The 15,953-nt window shown below is 38.7% G+C and overlaps 2 protein-coding genes and 1 long non-coding RNA gene across 12 annotated transcripts in view; 2 read left to right on the top strand and 1 right to left on the bottom strand.

Annotated features, from left to right (window-relative positions):
- LOC145432990 (uncharacterized) overlaps nucleotides 1–15,953 on the top strand; it is a 299,451-nt gene that overhangs the window by 134,574 nt on the left and 148,924 nt on the right. The gene's annotated exons all lie outside the window — the stretch shown is intronic.
- Nucleotides 1–15,953, bottom strand: part of LOC145433515 (uncharacterized) — a 112,488-nt gene that overhangs the window by 59,711 nt on the left and 36,824 nt on the right. The window lies entirely within an intron of this gene.
- The window catches only part of LOC145433211 (uncharacterized), a 109,023-nt gene continuing 93,698 nt past the window's right edge, over nucleotides 629–15,953 (top strand). Inside the window, exons 1-5 of one of the 3 annotated variants that reach the window (XR_013913068.1) lie at nucleotides 629–1,433; nucleotides 1,670–1,740; nucleotides 5,610–5,674; nucleotides 7,481–7,714; nucleotides 8,957–10,204. Coding sequence is in view for 1 of the 3 variants with exons in the window: in XM_080310194.1 (XP_080166320.1) it covers nucleotides 1,504–1,740; nucleotides 5,610–5,674; nucleotides 7,481–7,553 (375 nt within the window). In the remaining 2 variants the exon portion in view is untranslated. The other 2 variants (XM_080310194.1, XR_013913069.1) reach the window with 2 other exon arrangements.

The raw sequence follows: 15,953 nt of genomic DNA, 5'->3' as shown, positions 1-15,953 counted from the left end.
CATATAGTTAGGGTTGATGGTTTTGATGACTTGTACAATTGATTCCACAATGGTTAGCCTATATGGCCAATATTAGGAGTTGGGAACGCACCTGGTTAGTGATTACTGTAGCTGTAGGCCATATAAGTTCTAAACTCCCCATTATTAAATAACCCACATCACTCAACGCATGAAAATTTCTAATGAGTGTGGATGATCTGTTCTTTATTGAACCGCATACGAGATTTGCCGAAGTTATTCACTCTTCAAAATGGTCTACTCACAACATTATGTGCTTCCAAATAGAGCCTAGGTTACCAGTTACAAGTTTCTATGCCTATTTATTTTATGAGGACCATGTTTAAACCATTTTGATTATGCTTATATTTGGCGATTATCCGCAACTCTATCTACCACATCTGTCGGCACGATAGTCAGGCTTGAGCAACCTGTGGTGTGTATAGATAATTGATTTAACTTTTCATAACCATTCTTCATTTTATTACGGTGCAATCAGAATATCATCATACCAAACATAATATCATACAATAGTCTGATGTGAAATGGCTTTGATGATAAAAGAAGTTTGCATGACAATCTAAACCGATATCAATCAGTTGGAATCTGACATGCATCAAGACAGTGTTGGGATGACTCGAGTCATCTTTTTCGTATGACTTGACTTGACTCGTGACTGTGACTCGGAGCAAATTCACGAGTCAATTTCACATCACCAAGCAATCGATGTCGATAAAAATCACTGTATCTTGCAAATGATCGGATTGTTCGCGAAACGCTGGTGTAACCCGTATGAGAGCGACCAATTGTTCAATTATTGTGTGTTTTACTGAACCTCCATTGTTTTCGCACAAATAAATTGACCGCAAACGAAGCTTACGCTGTCGTAAACTAGTATAGTAAAGTAATTTAATAGCCAAATGTCTATTTCTGTTCTCTGTTCTTACCTTAACCAAATCTCTTTTTTATTGAAATTAAATTTGAATATAGTTAATATAGTCCTCAACCATTGACGCAGGCTCAGATTGTATCATATCAATTATTTGTCAATGGGCAATGTATTGCATCTTATCAATTCGTTTCTCTATTCCCTATTTTGGCTGGTAACTATAAACTGAGGCTATGCAATTACTTACATAGTTTAGCATTTCTACGCAAATGGAGCGATACTGCGCCTTCTTGCGTGTATATTTAACTCTATATTCGTTCATTGGTTCAAAATCAATGGCCACTCAATCTGTCTTTCAGACAGCTAGCAAAATGCAACTTGACTTGAATTGTTACTGGACGCGTCACTTGTCTCGTGTCACGTCCAAAAATCGAGTGACTTGACTTGACTTGACTCGAGTCAAAATGTGCAACGACTCCTGACTTTAAGGTAGTGACTTGATCCCAGCACTGCATCAAGGTGTGACAATTCAATCCGGGAGATAAAAGTGAGTAATTCTGAATTCATCTTTTTGCAGAATCAATAGATTTTGGATTCGATTATTCGCCACCAATGCTATGGTGGGGTATTTTGAAATGATGATGTTACTCACAATATACTCTACTCCACCACTAGTAGCGATCTTGTTTCTATCTGTAACAACAAGTCTGAACACATCGGGTGACTATAAAGCTCGAATTTTAATCGTTTCTAACCCTATGTATCCTTTCTTTATCATCACAGGCAAGGATTTGCTTTCGATCAGAGTCAAGCAAGGTGCAACTTTCAAGCAAGTACACCTATTGTCATTCAAAGTGAGTTTTATCTGCCTGCGTATTTTCAAGCCACAATTAGGATAGACAACGATATTCTATTCGCATCACAATTACCAGCTCATATCCAGAAGTGATCGACGACAAAGTTTATCTACTTAGGCCTATACCTACTTTTACGACTTACTTTAGCGGTTTTGGTTTTGGTTACTTCAGCTTCTATCCAAGTTTGTTAGGTGAAACTGCTCACTTTTTACACTACCGGTATGAATTTATATTTGCATCCTATTCATGAATGAAACAATAGAAAAATGGACAAAATAGCACATGGATCGCGATAACTAAATATATTTTTAAATATATATTTCTCTTGTCATTATCATTTCCCGTTGGTCGTGAAGTTGCTCCATCCAATTTATAAAGTAGCCACCTCCGATAAACTGCTATAAGTATGCCCCGCAAAACAAGTCGAATACCACATCTCAAATCCCCTAGGCCTGCAAATTTGCTCAACCTTTACAAAATCAATGGCCTGGACAAGTGAAACGACTTTTTCGGCAGTTTTGCCCGGTCTTCCATAAAGTCAAAACGGACCTCAGTTTTAGATCACTCTTTTAAATTTTGTTCAATGCAATATAAAGCATAATTTGCGAAAAATCAAACAGCTTGAAACATCATGCTGCATGAATTGTGAGTTGCAAAAGTTGCAAAAACTTGCCCTAGTAATTGGTCATTGATTGGCCGCGTCTGATCAATGGCTAAATTGAATGTATGCAACCGATCGACCGAATACCATATCTACAATTTTTTCGTCCACTTGGAAGTAGTTTTAACGCATGTTGGAATTTGCTGCTTCTACTTGTATTTTAGTAGTAGCCTAATCTACAATATTACTTCAACTTTTAGTAGAGTAGTAACGCTGACTATGTTGACGACCTCTGCCTACGCTCTATCATTGCGCTAACTCGTCAGTTGAAGAAGAACTAATCCCTTGAATTTCCACTCAATTTGAAGTAGAAGCAGCGATTCACGAGAGCTATCAAAACTACTTGAAATAAAATTCAAGGAACAAGGTCATAAAAGAACCGAAGTAAGTAGTTTTACAAATTAGCGTAGCAGGCTTTGTTAGTAAATTACAACTGATAGCATGAATAATATTTTCAAGTAACGTACGATGATTAATACCGATGCAAATCGGCAGAAGTTTGGAAATGATATTCTTTATCACTAGTAATTGCCAATTATTTCACTTGTGAAAATGATACAAATCTGTCCGATGGCTACTTGCTAATTGACGAGTCCCTGAACTAGGGGTTATCCTCGCGCTTACCGCACATTCTCCTTGAGAGCCCGTTCAAAAGCTTGCCTTCATGCACTGATCTGTATTCGTTAGAGGCTATCGTGGTTGACCTCTTTTGTGTTACGGAAAAATACATCGACGTCGGACATTGAGCACTGGGGAATGTGTATCAATGGTTTTAACACGCACAACGACGGCTCTGTGATGCAGACATGGGGTGATTACTTCATGAATGTAATCGATTGCGATTACGATTGCTTCGGAATCACACGATTACGATTACGATTACAGCAAAATCAGGAAGTAGTCGATTACGATCACGATTACATTGGAAAAGTAATCACGATTACTCACGATTACATTTATTTTGCTTCTTAAAACTAATCTCGGAAGATATATTGAAGACAATATAAGGCTGCGATGAAAAGGCTTAATGAGATTACAACTTTCTTCATAAATGATAGTCATTTGTTTGTTACGTCACAATTCACCCATTCCTATTTTGTAGCGGACGATTTATCGCACCCAACGATTTGCATTCTTGCCAGGCTCGTAACTGCTGCTCCCAAACTCACCAATGGGTTGGGAGCGAGCTCGAAAGACACTCAAAAGTAGTTTGCAAATCAACAGAGTATTTTCGAGAGATTAAATGAACTTTAAAATTATCTTAGAGTGACTCTGGAATGAGGCTAGAATGTCTCTAAAATGTCTCTAGATAGCTTTTTGAAATGCATACCCCCCCGCTCGAGAAAAAAGCATGTATAAATTATAGGTATAGGCATTTCGGCCCAATCATTACCGCGCCACGAGACACCAGAAGATATATGCAGTTTCGGCCAACATGCGACTCCACACGAAGTGTGCTACCAAAGCAAGACCCCCACCGAAACATTGGGTATGTAGCCTATCCATTGTCAATAGCAGCGGTGGGTGAGCGTGACCAATAATCATGTCCTTCCAATCTGATCCCCACAATACAAATGCCATCCGGGGCACCCACGGAGGAATGAAGACATGAAAATTTGTGTGTACGTCTCACGAAAGTTTTTCCTTTAGTCTGCTACGTTTGGGCAACTACAATATCTTTTGAATATATAACAGACGGGTGGTCACAAATTAACATCAGAATAAAGTACTTATAACAACACACCAGATGTTATTATTATGAATTACGTGCCCCCAGCTCTACAGGTCATTCTGACCATCGGCGCTGAGAGAAGACTAAAAATAAATTGTGGCATCACGCAATAACCAATATTATTGACGAAATTCAGTCATCAAATTGAAAATTGACAACCCTATCGGCGCATAAGATAAACGTTTGGAGTGGGGGACGAATTACTGTTTAGGTTCTGATGCTAGCCACAACCCACGCTAACATGCTGTATAAGAGGTTTGCTATATGGCGGCAGGTCCAAATGTTGAGTAAAGAATTGCGAAATAACGATTGACGCCCGTTTGAATTAGAGTCATACGAGAATAAGATAAAGTGATGTAAAATTCTGCTTTCACTTGGTACAGATATTGCTTGATGCTGTTACGAGAAACGGCAAAGAACGGCTCGGTTATGATATATATCAGCAGCTGTTGATTTTTAATACTTCAGTTTAGTTTATTATTAAAATATCATCATTTCAAAACACCACAAGACTGCGACTCACTGAAAAGATAGGAAGGTGTAGTAACGACTTGGAGAAGTCTTGGAGATCAGACACCCACCCTTCGTTGTGGAAATCGTAATGTTATGTTTCATTTGACGAGTACAAATGTCAAATATTTGTCCGATGTACGTACCTGTATGCCAACTGATCGCCAAGCAGCAACGGTCAAACTGCGTTTGACTACGCATAACCAAACATCAATACATCCGTTACTATTTGAAACTACAGGAAGAGTGGTGATTATTATCCTGCTGCGAGGTGGTGACGTTTCGAGGGTATTGATAGCCAGATATACAGCATGTCGGGTGTTCTTACAATCACTATCGTTATCGATCACATTCGATACAATTACACTACAAAGTACAAATCGAATATCTATTTACTATATGTGTAGATACTTAGCCTACGCATAGACGAGCAAACTAATACTTCTGACGTAATAATAGGCAGTGGCGTTAAAAAATCATACGTTTCTGCTATCACTAGCCTGGTATAATATCTCTTTCTTGTTCACGAATGTTTTGTTTATGTCATTGCCCTTGTGCAAATACAATAGTAATCGTTGTTTCACAAAGAAATCGATTAGATATGTGAAGTAGTCGATTACGATTACGATTACTTCGGAATTTTTTCGAATGTAATCGATTGCGATTACGATTACTTGAAAATGCTGTAATCGTCGTAATCGATTACGATTACTAATCGCGATTACCCCATGTCTGCTGTGATGCCATAAAGATGAATGAGCAAATCAAAGTGAAACAGTCCCTGCGCACAGCAACAGATTTTCTACCAAAGAAGAGAGCATTTTTCACATTTTATGGCTCTATGCAGTTGAAGGTGATTGGTGGAAGACTGTTCAATAGCTTCACTGTTTTTGTTCAAGTCACATTCAAGTAGCAGTGCTAGTCTTATCCTGTCTGATGGATAATAATGAGATTTTGTTTCAGGCTTTATCTCCTGCCAAAAGACAAGATCTCTTTATCAAGATTTCGAGGGATATTGATGACTACAGGTGATTTTCTGTGTAATTTTGTATAACATGTCCAGAATTGGCAACGGTATAAGATATCGCAAACATTCTGTCCACAATGTTCACAGCATCAGTGTGAAATGAATCAATTCAAATCAAATGTATTTCTATACCATAATGTCATTTCTTGTAAGATGTTCCTATCCTTCGCATTGGCACACCAGATATTTACACCCTACCTACGCCTACATCCAGCATTTACTCATTCTGATTTGACAAAGAAATCATGCAAAAAATATTGGGCACTGTTTTCCAGTAAATTCGGACTGAGGTAAAGTCTGTTAGTTGTATACCGTCCTTATTTCTAAGATTTGTCCTTATTTTCAAGGGAGGCGTCTTAGAAAACTCAATCGTCCTTATTTCTAAGAAATGTCCTTCTTTTCGACTTGCGTCCTTATTTTGTCTTATTTTCAACAACCACAGAACTTCGATCGTTCTCCTTTGGTGTCTGTGTTGCATAATATTCTACAATTATGCTTTTGCGTCGAAATTTTATGACATCATAAATGAAAGGAACTCCCGTGACGTGCACACCACAGGATTTTACTTCTAAGTGGTGAGATAGCTAGGGCAGTGAGTGGTATAGCCGTTTCGGCTGTATCCAGCTATGGTAGCGGACGTCATTTTAGCAGTAAGCAGCAGAACCAGGTTTCTGCTGTCTAGTCTACAGCAGTATAAGCTGTGGGGAAGGCAGCATTTGTTGCGTATTGGAAAAGGGCGCAGAGAGCAGTCGACACTTGGGATAAAAAAATATTAAAGCTATAAACCATTGATAAATTATTCTAAATTATATTGCACATATAGTTTTAGCAACTAATAAGGTTGAATCTGATTAGTTAAAATGAGCAGGCGTAAAAACGTTTTTTTTGTGACGATTATGAGAAAGAATTCAAAGGCATCAAAGGAAGTTTGAAGGGCGAGTGTTTCGCACATTGCAATATCTGCGATTGTTACATTGACCTGGAGGCCATAGGAAAGACCGCTATTTCAACTCACATTGATACCCCAAAACACAAGAAGTATGTCATAATGATTAATTCGAGCCAGTCGATGAATAATTTTTTCACAAGTCGATCAGCGCCAACGACCAAAGACTACAAGGCAGCTGCTTCTGAGGGTACCAGGGCATTTCCTACTGTCAAACACCAGCAATCATCCCTCCACAATGATTGTACATCTCAATTGTTCAAAGCAATATTCCCCGATTCCAACATCGAAAAGAGGTTTGATTCGGCCAGTACCTAGACTATAAGCATTGTTACTGGAGTTCTTCCTCCATACGCTCAAAAAATGATTTTGTGTAAACTTGATGTACAGCCTATTTCCATCTTGGTTGACGCCTCTAATCAGAAGGAGGTGAAGAAGTTTGGTTTATCACCGTAAGGGGGTCCCAAGACCTGTTTCGACCCTGAGTTAAGGTAAACCCAGACCTGAGCTGTCGTGAGATCCATGAAGCACTTTCTAATAACAAGGAGTTGCCAGAGCAGGTTGTTTCTTGCGAAAAGTATGGACTGTGATATGCCACGGCTCGTATAAATACAAAGTATGTACAAACGCTTATAATGCTAATCTTATTTTTCGACTGTCCTTATTTTTGGGTCCATGTTGATGGCAACCCTGTGTATAGATGTAATTCTGATTCTAATCTCATTTATAAATAATATGTAGCTATCGTTTTACTTATAATCTAATTTTAAAGACACCTTGTATTTACAATTATGATTGTAATCGAGTCAGAGTCGCATTTTGCTTCGTGTTGCCCAAAAAAACTACCCCCTTTCATTCCAGCGGGGCCCTCGTTCAAGATGGATTTCTGGAATGGCACCTAATTGGTCAAAGGACCACCCATCACTGGGAGTGATCTGACAGAATGAGCCCCAGGTCCCACCCTTGGTCGACAGGAAAAGTCGATTGATCCCGATTTAAAAAGGTGGGTGAAGGTTGGGATTGGCGGCGATTCTACATCGCTGTTTCAGGAGCAGATGTGGTCAAAGTGTTCGTCGTTGGTACTCGACTGAAAGGGTAAGCAGTGTTGCAAGTATAAGTAGAAGTAGAAATTTCGAAATAGTAAAAATATTAAGTATTGCGGGCCTAGTGGAAAGTTTGAAATCGAAAGTTAGAAATTGCGAGCATCAAAAATCTCCTGCGAAATCCAAAGTGTAACAAGCAACTAGGTTTTCCTAAAAATCTGTAGAGGTAGAAGTGAAAGAAGATAAAACCGGTCACTTGAGGTACTGTAGATGTAGACGGAACCCACTTAAAGAACTCTGAAAAGTAGAAGTTCTGATTCCTATCATCCGTGCAATCTATCTTTTAAGATAGGATACCAGAATAGATGCGGGTCCCACGGAAGATGGTGAGTTTTTTGGGGTCATCCCTCACGAGGGTTGGGATTTCGGGATTAAAATTTAAACCCCACGATTGGGATTTTTACTCCCCAACCCTGAGATTAGCGATGCAGAAATATGCACTTGCAAGTCACAAGTCACATACTTTTATTGTAATACCGACTCAAAATCGTGAGACCACCGAGAATATCGTCGTTTAAGCGGTTTCTGATTATGATCACAAATTTGACCTTTCTATTCCAAATTTGCTGTTTTTACACAAACCTCAATGTCAGCTCTCAACAGCAAAATGTTTGTAACAATAGCTCTACCCATTGACTAAATGGTTTGCAAGCAATTAAAATCACCTGATGCAGTTTGATATCTTGTATTAAACGGTCATTCGGCTGATGTAAACCATGAAGTTATAGCAATTTGAAGCAAAATTGCTTCACATGATCTACCGTAGCTTGCAATATCACAAATTAGATTATTTGATCGGCTTCCGGTTTCCTGAAAATGTTTCGTAGACTGCCCTTGAAAACCAGTGTTAGATCGTGATGTGGTAATCTCGAACGCTGATTGGTTTTTAGCATTAGCGTTTCCGAAGGATTGCAGCCTTCCGATTAGGATTACGACAGATTCGATGTATTTTGTTACCTGAGGTGTACAAGTTTTACGTGACCTTTAAAATGTTGTACCGTTTAAAAAAATATTTGAGACCACTGGTGTAGTTCATAGTTGTGCCATAGTTGGTATTATTGTCACGGCAATGTAGCGTGTTCAAGACAGTAAGCTGATATTGTAACGCTGCTTTAAGAGCGAAGCAAATGCTACTACAGCTCTGATAGATGCTTTCTCGGTATCTCGTGATTTCAATAGGGTTGATCCCGTGATTCCAATGCTAGTATTGACTGACCCCCAACTATTTTTGCAGAACGAGGAGGACGTGAACCGGCTCAGTCCTGTGCGACGTTTCAAAGCGAGTAAGAATGTGGCGGCTCAATCAAACGAAGAGTTCGTTAAATTCAAACCCCAGACCCCCTACCTGGGTCGCAAGTTGTCACGACGACGGAATCAGACAGCGACAAAATTTCAAATTTGTCGAGGGAGAACTCATTACGGAAAGCGCCTCGTTCACTTTGCCGACATCTAGTGACCGGGTGAAGCGCACTGCAGGCCCCCAATAATCCAAGTCGGACCGCCGAATCAAACAATTGACCCAAAAAGGCTTATACGGTCCAGACAGACTTGGACAACTGGAGAGTTTTAATTGCCTTATTCGACTAATTAGAGAGAAATGCCGGTAATCTGACTCTAATTTAATCTGTGAAATGTTTCTTGCTCTTAATATAAGCTGGGAAATGTTCCATTCTAACTTCCGGTTTTGCTGTAAAGGCTACAGAAGAACTGTGTAGATTGAAACAAGCCAAGCTTGCGATACATACATTTGCCATTCTCGTACTCGTGAGAACGAACTATGATTTGATATGAACTGCTAGGCCTAAACTTGCCGTATTGCAGCCGCTTGAAAGGAGATTGAGGCCGTGTGGTGGGTCATGGCATATTTGCAAAATGGAAATTGGGCCACAGCTATGAAAAGGACAAGAAGCACGGCTTTTCGCAGACATGTTAACCCTCACTATCCCCAAAGCCAAAATACGGTTTCTTTCTTGACTTGGGGATAGCAGCAATGTAGGTTGCATATTCTAATATTTAGTATGTACAGAGACCCCTACTGTGTACAGATGATTGTAGAGAAGTTTTGATACTTTCGCTCTAAATACTACAGCTAGTTCGACATCTTCACTTGGTATCAGTGTTTTGAATAATATTGGGATGTTGTTTGCTGGACCTGACGCTTTGGAGGAGCTAAATTTAAGACATGACTGTGTTCAGGTTAGGCTTGAAATTCAATATATCTCTGCCTTTTGTCCATCTGTTGCTTACAACTGCGTAAGAGTAAATTATCATAATCTTCTGCGAAATTAATCAGACATAATTGGTTTGTCACTTTTCTACTGTTTGTAAATGTGAAATGTGTTGAAAGCATAAAATTGGGAATCTAGCAAGCTGTCGACCTGATTATTTTGCCGAAATCCTGGATCGATATATCAATCGCGTAGTTATCAATCTATACCAGGAATAAATCGTATTTAATGTAAACTTTCAGCGTAAAGCACAGTGACCAAACAGTAGTCAGTGGATTTATCAACGTAATGTACTTAAATAGCCGGTAAAGTCAATTAAACATCCGATCGAACTTATCACCAAGTTATGTTGTGAACTCTTCTGACTGTATGTTGGACTTGCAAACCGTCCGTAAAGACTGCACGTGAACGTGAGTTAGATTGGAACGAGGCTTTGTCTTAGTCTAATGTTCTTGGTCGAGAACGTTCGCTCGCAAATGTATGCATTGTAATCGCGGGCGACATTATCCTATAAGACCGGAAGCGGTCCGGTTCTGTTTTAGAACAACCAAGCATGAAACTATAACAAGAAATGAGTATCACACAGTACGCAGTGAATGGAGATTTTGCAGTCAGGGAGAGTCCATGTGGATGCATCGGCTTTTTTGCTGGAGGTAATTCCGCTATAGCCGCTCGAAAGCTCGTTCAAATTGATACTGCTATGCAGAGGTGGTCAAAGTAGTCAAGAAATCTACTCAAGTAGAAGTAGCGACGAAAAAAATCTACTCAAGTACGAGTAGAAGTATTTCTTCCATAAGCAACCTAGAACTACTTGAAGTAGAAGTAGAATTGACTGACTTTAAAAGTACTCAAGTAAGTAAGTAGTTATGAAAACGATCATTCGTTCACATGGATTGTAAAAAATGGCAAATTGAGCTATGCGATAGGTGACGAGCTTGATTTATATTGATGCATACCAGCAGGTATCCAATTTTTCAATAGCGTAAGTATTCGTCCACATCATGGGATGAAAATGATAGTATTGATATGGAAATGCGATGCTAATCCTCTGTTTTCTCGAACAGCACGTTTTAGAAAATAGCATGGTATGGCGATAAATTCCCCATATTATAAGGCCCGTAGTTTAGTCGAAGAGCAATACGGAGAAGTTGTATAGGATACGTTGTAAACACTTTGCGCGATTAGTAAACGTTAATAAAATATAAGGTGGGCCATAAAAATGCCATAATGTGTAGCTGTATTTCCAGAAATCAAAGGCATTACTACACTTGCTTTTATACTTCAACATGTATGTTATCCAGACAAAAAAAACTGCTAATAATTATAACTCAAAGTATATGATACTGGGAATTGAAAGTGAAATATAAATACTACTTCTAAAAGCAGAACATGTATTTAGTCCAGAAAGTTTCAAAGGTGGTATGCTAAAACAACTCTAAAACTAAAAAATATTCTAAGTCCACTTTTCCAGATTTGGACAGGCCATGGACATGCTATATAGATTACGATATGACAATAGTAAATGCTAGATTGCGAAACATCAGTTTCAAACGTTATGATGAGCCATATATACTGTGATGAATTATTTATGATATGGACGAAGGGCGACAATGTGGTGTGAACGGAACCACGCCAAACCCTCTACCTAAATTAGATTCACCGATAATTTCGTGAAATCATACTGGTCACTCCGTATCCAGCACTACGCGCGAAGCGCGACGAAAATTCTGGGCTTTACAAAACTTTTTACGAAAATTAAATGTTGATACTCCGTGAAAACAGCCCCGAAATTCCTTAGGCTATCTTCCTGATTGGAAGATTGAACTACTTCTACTTGACAAACTGAAAATAGCGAAAAGTAAGTAAGTAGACCATAAAATATTACGAAGTAGAAGTAGCGAAAATCAGATCTACTTGAGTAAGTACCAGAAGTAGAGGAAAACTACTTGTGTACTTCGAAAAAGTAGAAGTACTTCGTTACTGACCACCTCTGCTGCTATGATGACCATAAAATTCGTCAACCAGTGCAAAGTTAGTAAAATATTACCTGAGGGATCCATGACAAAGTATTTATACTTTTGGGAGTACTGACTATATTTTATACCATTAGTAGAATCTACTACCTGAACAGATTATATGCAAACTACTTTGAATTTTGGACAGGGATATATAGAGTTCTAATTCTAGATATTCCTGGTTTTGAAAAGTAAAAAGTAGTTTTGGGTAACTGGCACATTTAGCGGGGGAGATAGCGTTGTGGTGACGATAAGCGCCCATGTTCGATTCCGTGCCGGAGATTAGCATATTATGCGCTTCTCTTCTCCCGCGTTGCTGGTCTTATGAATGTTATGATACGACGACCAAAAAAGCCCAGAAACAGACCGGATAGAAGATGTGCATGCATACCCACAAAGAATGGAAAGAGTTAGAAAGAGTCGCGGGATAGAGACTATAACATTGAAAAGGGAATTGAGACATCGGACACAAAGCAACACCACAACTGGTCTTCCGTAATCTTCGATCTGTTCATCACGTCGCATTGTGTCTGTCTTGTCTAGTTCAGATGAAAATATAATCTGACCTTCGTTGATTAAAGTATTGATTAGTTTTATTAATGAAATTGTAGAAGAAACGCGTAAAAATGCCGGTTATCGTAACTGAATATATTGCTGAAGATTGTACCCGTTTACAGTACTTGGGTACGTTTTGCTTAATTGCACTACATACCATACCTGGACTTTTATTTATAACTAATAAACCTAAACACTTTGGATTTGGAAAAACAGAAAATAGCTTTGTGATCAATCTGCCACATGTTTATGAGTCATAATAACTGCACTAAATAGCTCCTACATCATCGTGAATGCATATATTTTGAAAGATTGTAGCCTACCTATTTATAGGATTAGCTTGCCTTTTTTCATTCTCTGCTTTGCTTTTCATTCAGTGCGCATGCCTCTTCTCTAGATCGCCTAGGTCCTGTTGGGTGTCTGATTTGAAAGACTACCCGAAGTCGTTTCGACTCCCTCCCCTTTTTCACTGTATCGCAGTTTTGTGGTGTTTTGAAATGACCCCGTCAGTAACCGCTAGACTCCAAATCTAATAACTAATTATCCGCCAGAAGACGCTGACATGCCACATGCTTCGCTGATTTCGTTTCCAAACACGTAGTGAAACCAGCATGACCTTTCGGTTTGCGGCTGTTTTAACTGAGCTTCGTGATAATTCGTGCGAGCATAAAACCGATATGGCCATTCCTGGAATATACCGTAGTATAAAATTATGCTACAAGGTTCCAAAATAACATTTAGATTAGTGATAATCCACGAGGTCCCTGGTTCGTGTCATCGTGCAAACTATCAATATACAATGGATACTGGCACCATTCAGTGTTCATCTTATGTGTAGTTGACTTTCCTTCAATTCATTCATTCAACTAGTGGCCTTGATAAGTTTTATGATTCTTTCAACAGGTATTTTACTTGAGTTAACTAATCTTTACTTCAATAACAGTGTTTGACTGTATTATAATAATCGTAGGATCATTATATATTGTGCTTGATTAGCAATCATGGTGCAGATTGTGTGTCCAAATGTAGAGCAACATTCAGTGAAGATGATGGAAGAATTACATCGAATGAAGCTGGAAAACGATCATTGTGATTTCATAATTCAAGTGGGAGATGATGTCTATTACACTCACAGAAATGTATTGTCGGCTGGTTGTGCTTACTTCAAAGCGATGTTAAAGCACGACACCAAAGAGAGTCGCGAAGGAAAAGTCGTTCTGAAAGAGGTCGATTCTCAATGTGTGAAAAACTGCATCGATTTCATATATTCGGGCAAATTTGAGATTCCTGATGAAAAGATGAATCATCTTCTTCATGTCGCAATCATGATGCAGTTGAAAGACATAAAACAGGCAGTATCTGACTATTTGGAGGAATCAGTTAATGTAGAGAATTACTTTTCCACAAGAAATGTCGCCGATATGTATGGACTGGAGGCCGTCTCTACGCGATGTAGAATATTTTTTCTTGAAAATATCATGGAAATATCAAACCAACCTGAATTTGGAAATATCGAAAAAACTAACGTCCTCAAATTTGTGATGTTGGAAAAATCACACTTATGCGAAGAAGAAAAACTAACGTTATTGTTCAATTGGATTGAGAAAAATGGAAAAAATCAAGAATATTTGCACGAATGTCTCGAACCTATCAAGTTTGAAAAAGTCTCTCCAGCATTTTTAGAACGTCTTCTGGAATCAAACCTAATCATCAGTAACGACTTAGCACTGTACAAGCTGCTCACTGGGCATCTTTTGAAGGCATCGCACAAAATGAACGAAGAAATTGGCGATAATGAATTGATAATTCTTTTTGATCATGGCGCAGAGTGTATCCAATCCTTCAATCCAGTAACTGAGAAAGTGGAGAAGTTTCATGATGAGAAGTTTAGGCATTTAAAACCTTTCTCGGCGATTTCTCTAGACCCTTATATTTACGTTTTATGTGATGATAAATCAGTTCATAGACTTCATTTTAAGAACAAAAATTCAAAATGGGAAAAGATGAAAGATATGATTTGTGATCATGGAACCGATCCTCGCTCAGTTACTTTGTCGGGATCAATATTCGTTGTCGGAGGAAGTTATAATGGAGCAACAAGTCATGTGGAAATGTTTACTTCCCTCGTGAATCAATGGATTCAATTAGAAGACAAACCTACTGCGATTCGTGAAACAAGTCTCTATCATTGAATGATTCCATCTATTGTATCGGAGGTGCAGGACAAGATGGTGTCGAAGTTTCAATGTTCTGCAGATTCACTCCATCCTCATCAGAGTGGGTTGATCTGGACCCAATGAGATATCCTGTGTCTGACAGTGGTGTTGTTGCAGTTGATCAAAAGATATTTGTGATCGGTGGAGGGAGGGGAGGACTCCAAGTCAACAACGTAGAATGTTACGATGTTACTTCAGCTCAATGGACTTCATCTTCTTCTATGAATGCTCGGCATGATTGGGTTTCCGCTTATCAACATGACAAGTGGATTTTTGCAGTAGCAGAAGGAAAAACCTCTAATACAATTGAAAAGTATGATATAACACAAGACAAATGGACCATAGTGACACCAAAAATAGATCACTGTTTTGAGATTTACAAATCCGTATTCGTGAAGAGATAGATTGCACTCACATGAGCAGACTTGTACAAATTACTGGATTTTCAGTTCTGAAGCAACTGCAGTAGGCTACTTATGATGCGAATTACTGAGTTGGAAATAGAATCTGCGTTTCAAAAGAACGGGGTTTTGAGTTTGAAATGAACGGTTTTCGACCCTCAAAACCCATTCCCTGGCCACGCCATTGTTGGTAGCGTTGACTCCTTGCTAGCAATAGCTGCAAGAACACCAGTTTCACTATTCACGCCAAACTACTCGCTTCAAAAATTTGCAGCTGGAACTACTCTTTACCATCAACCAACTAGATTAGTAGTTTGTACAAATCTGCAGCTGAGACATGAATGAAAATAATTACAATTTTCGATTCATTTCATTTTCAATCCATCATAATTGCCTTGAAGATTGTGTAATTTTTGTTTCAAAGCCGCAAAACTTTGTAGGTCCAGTTTTTCAAATTTTGGCATGTGATCGATTTGTACCATTTGATGAATGTCATAGCAATAGTAACCAGAAATTTTGTGGAGAAACACGAAAGTGTATAAATCTGCCGGCAATTTTAGTTGATACAGCCCATCATATATTTACTGTTTTTCTTTACTCAATATAAATATGATTGATGATTTCGATGACTTGGAAAATTCATTGCACAAGGGTTACATGGCCAATATCAGGAGTTGGGAACGTACTGATTACTGTCGGCAGTATAAGTTTTACACTTCACATAATTCAGTATCAAAAGACCAGCAGCACTCAATGATTCAATGTGAAAAAGGTCAAATCAGTGTGCACTATCTCCTCCTCGTTGAGCCGCATACA

Source organism: Botryllus schlosseri, chromosome 1 (genome assembly GCF_051294905.1).
Source record: "Botryllus schlosseri isolate E-star chromosome 1, Bs_hap1, whole genome shotgun sequence".
Taxonomy (NCBI): domain Eukaryota; kingdom Metazoa; phylum Chordata; class Ascidiacea; order Stolidobranchia; family Styelidae; genus Botryllus; species Botryllus schlosseri.
Note: the sequence above shows the minus strand (reverse complement) of the source record. Positions and strands in the feature narration are given on the sequence as shown.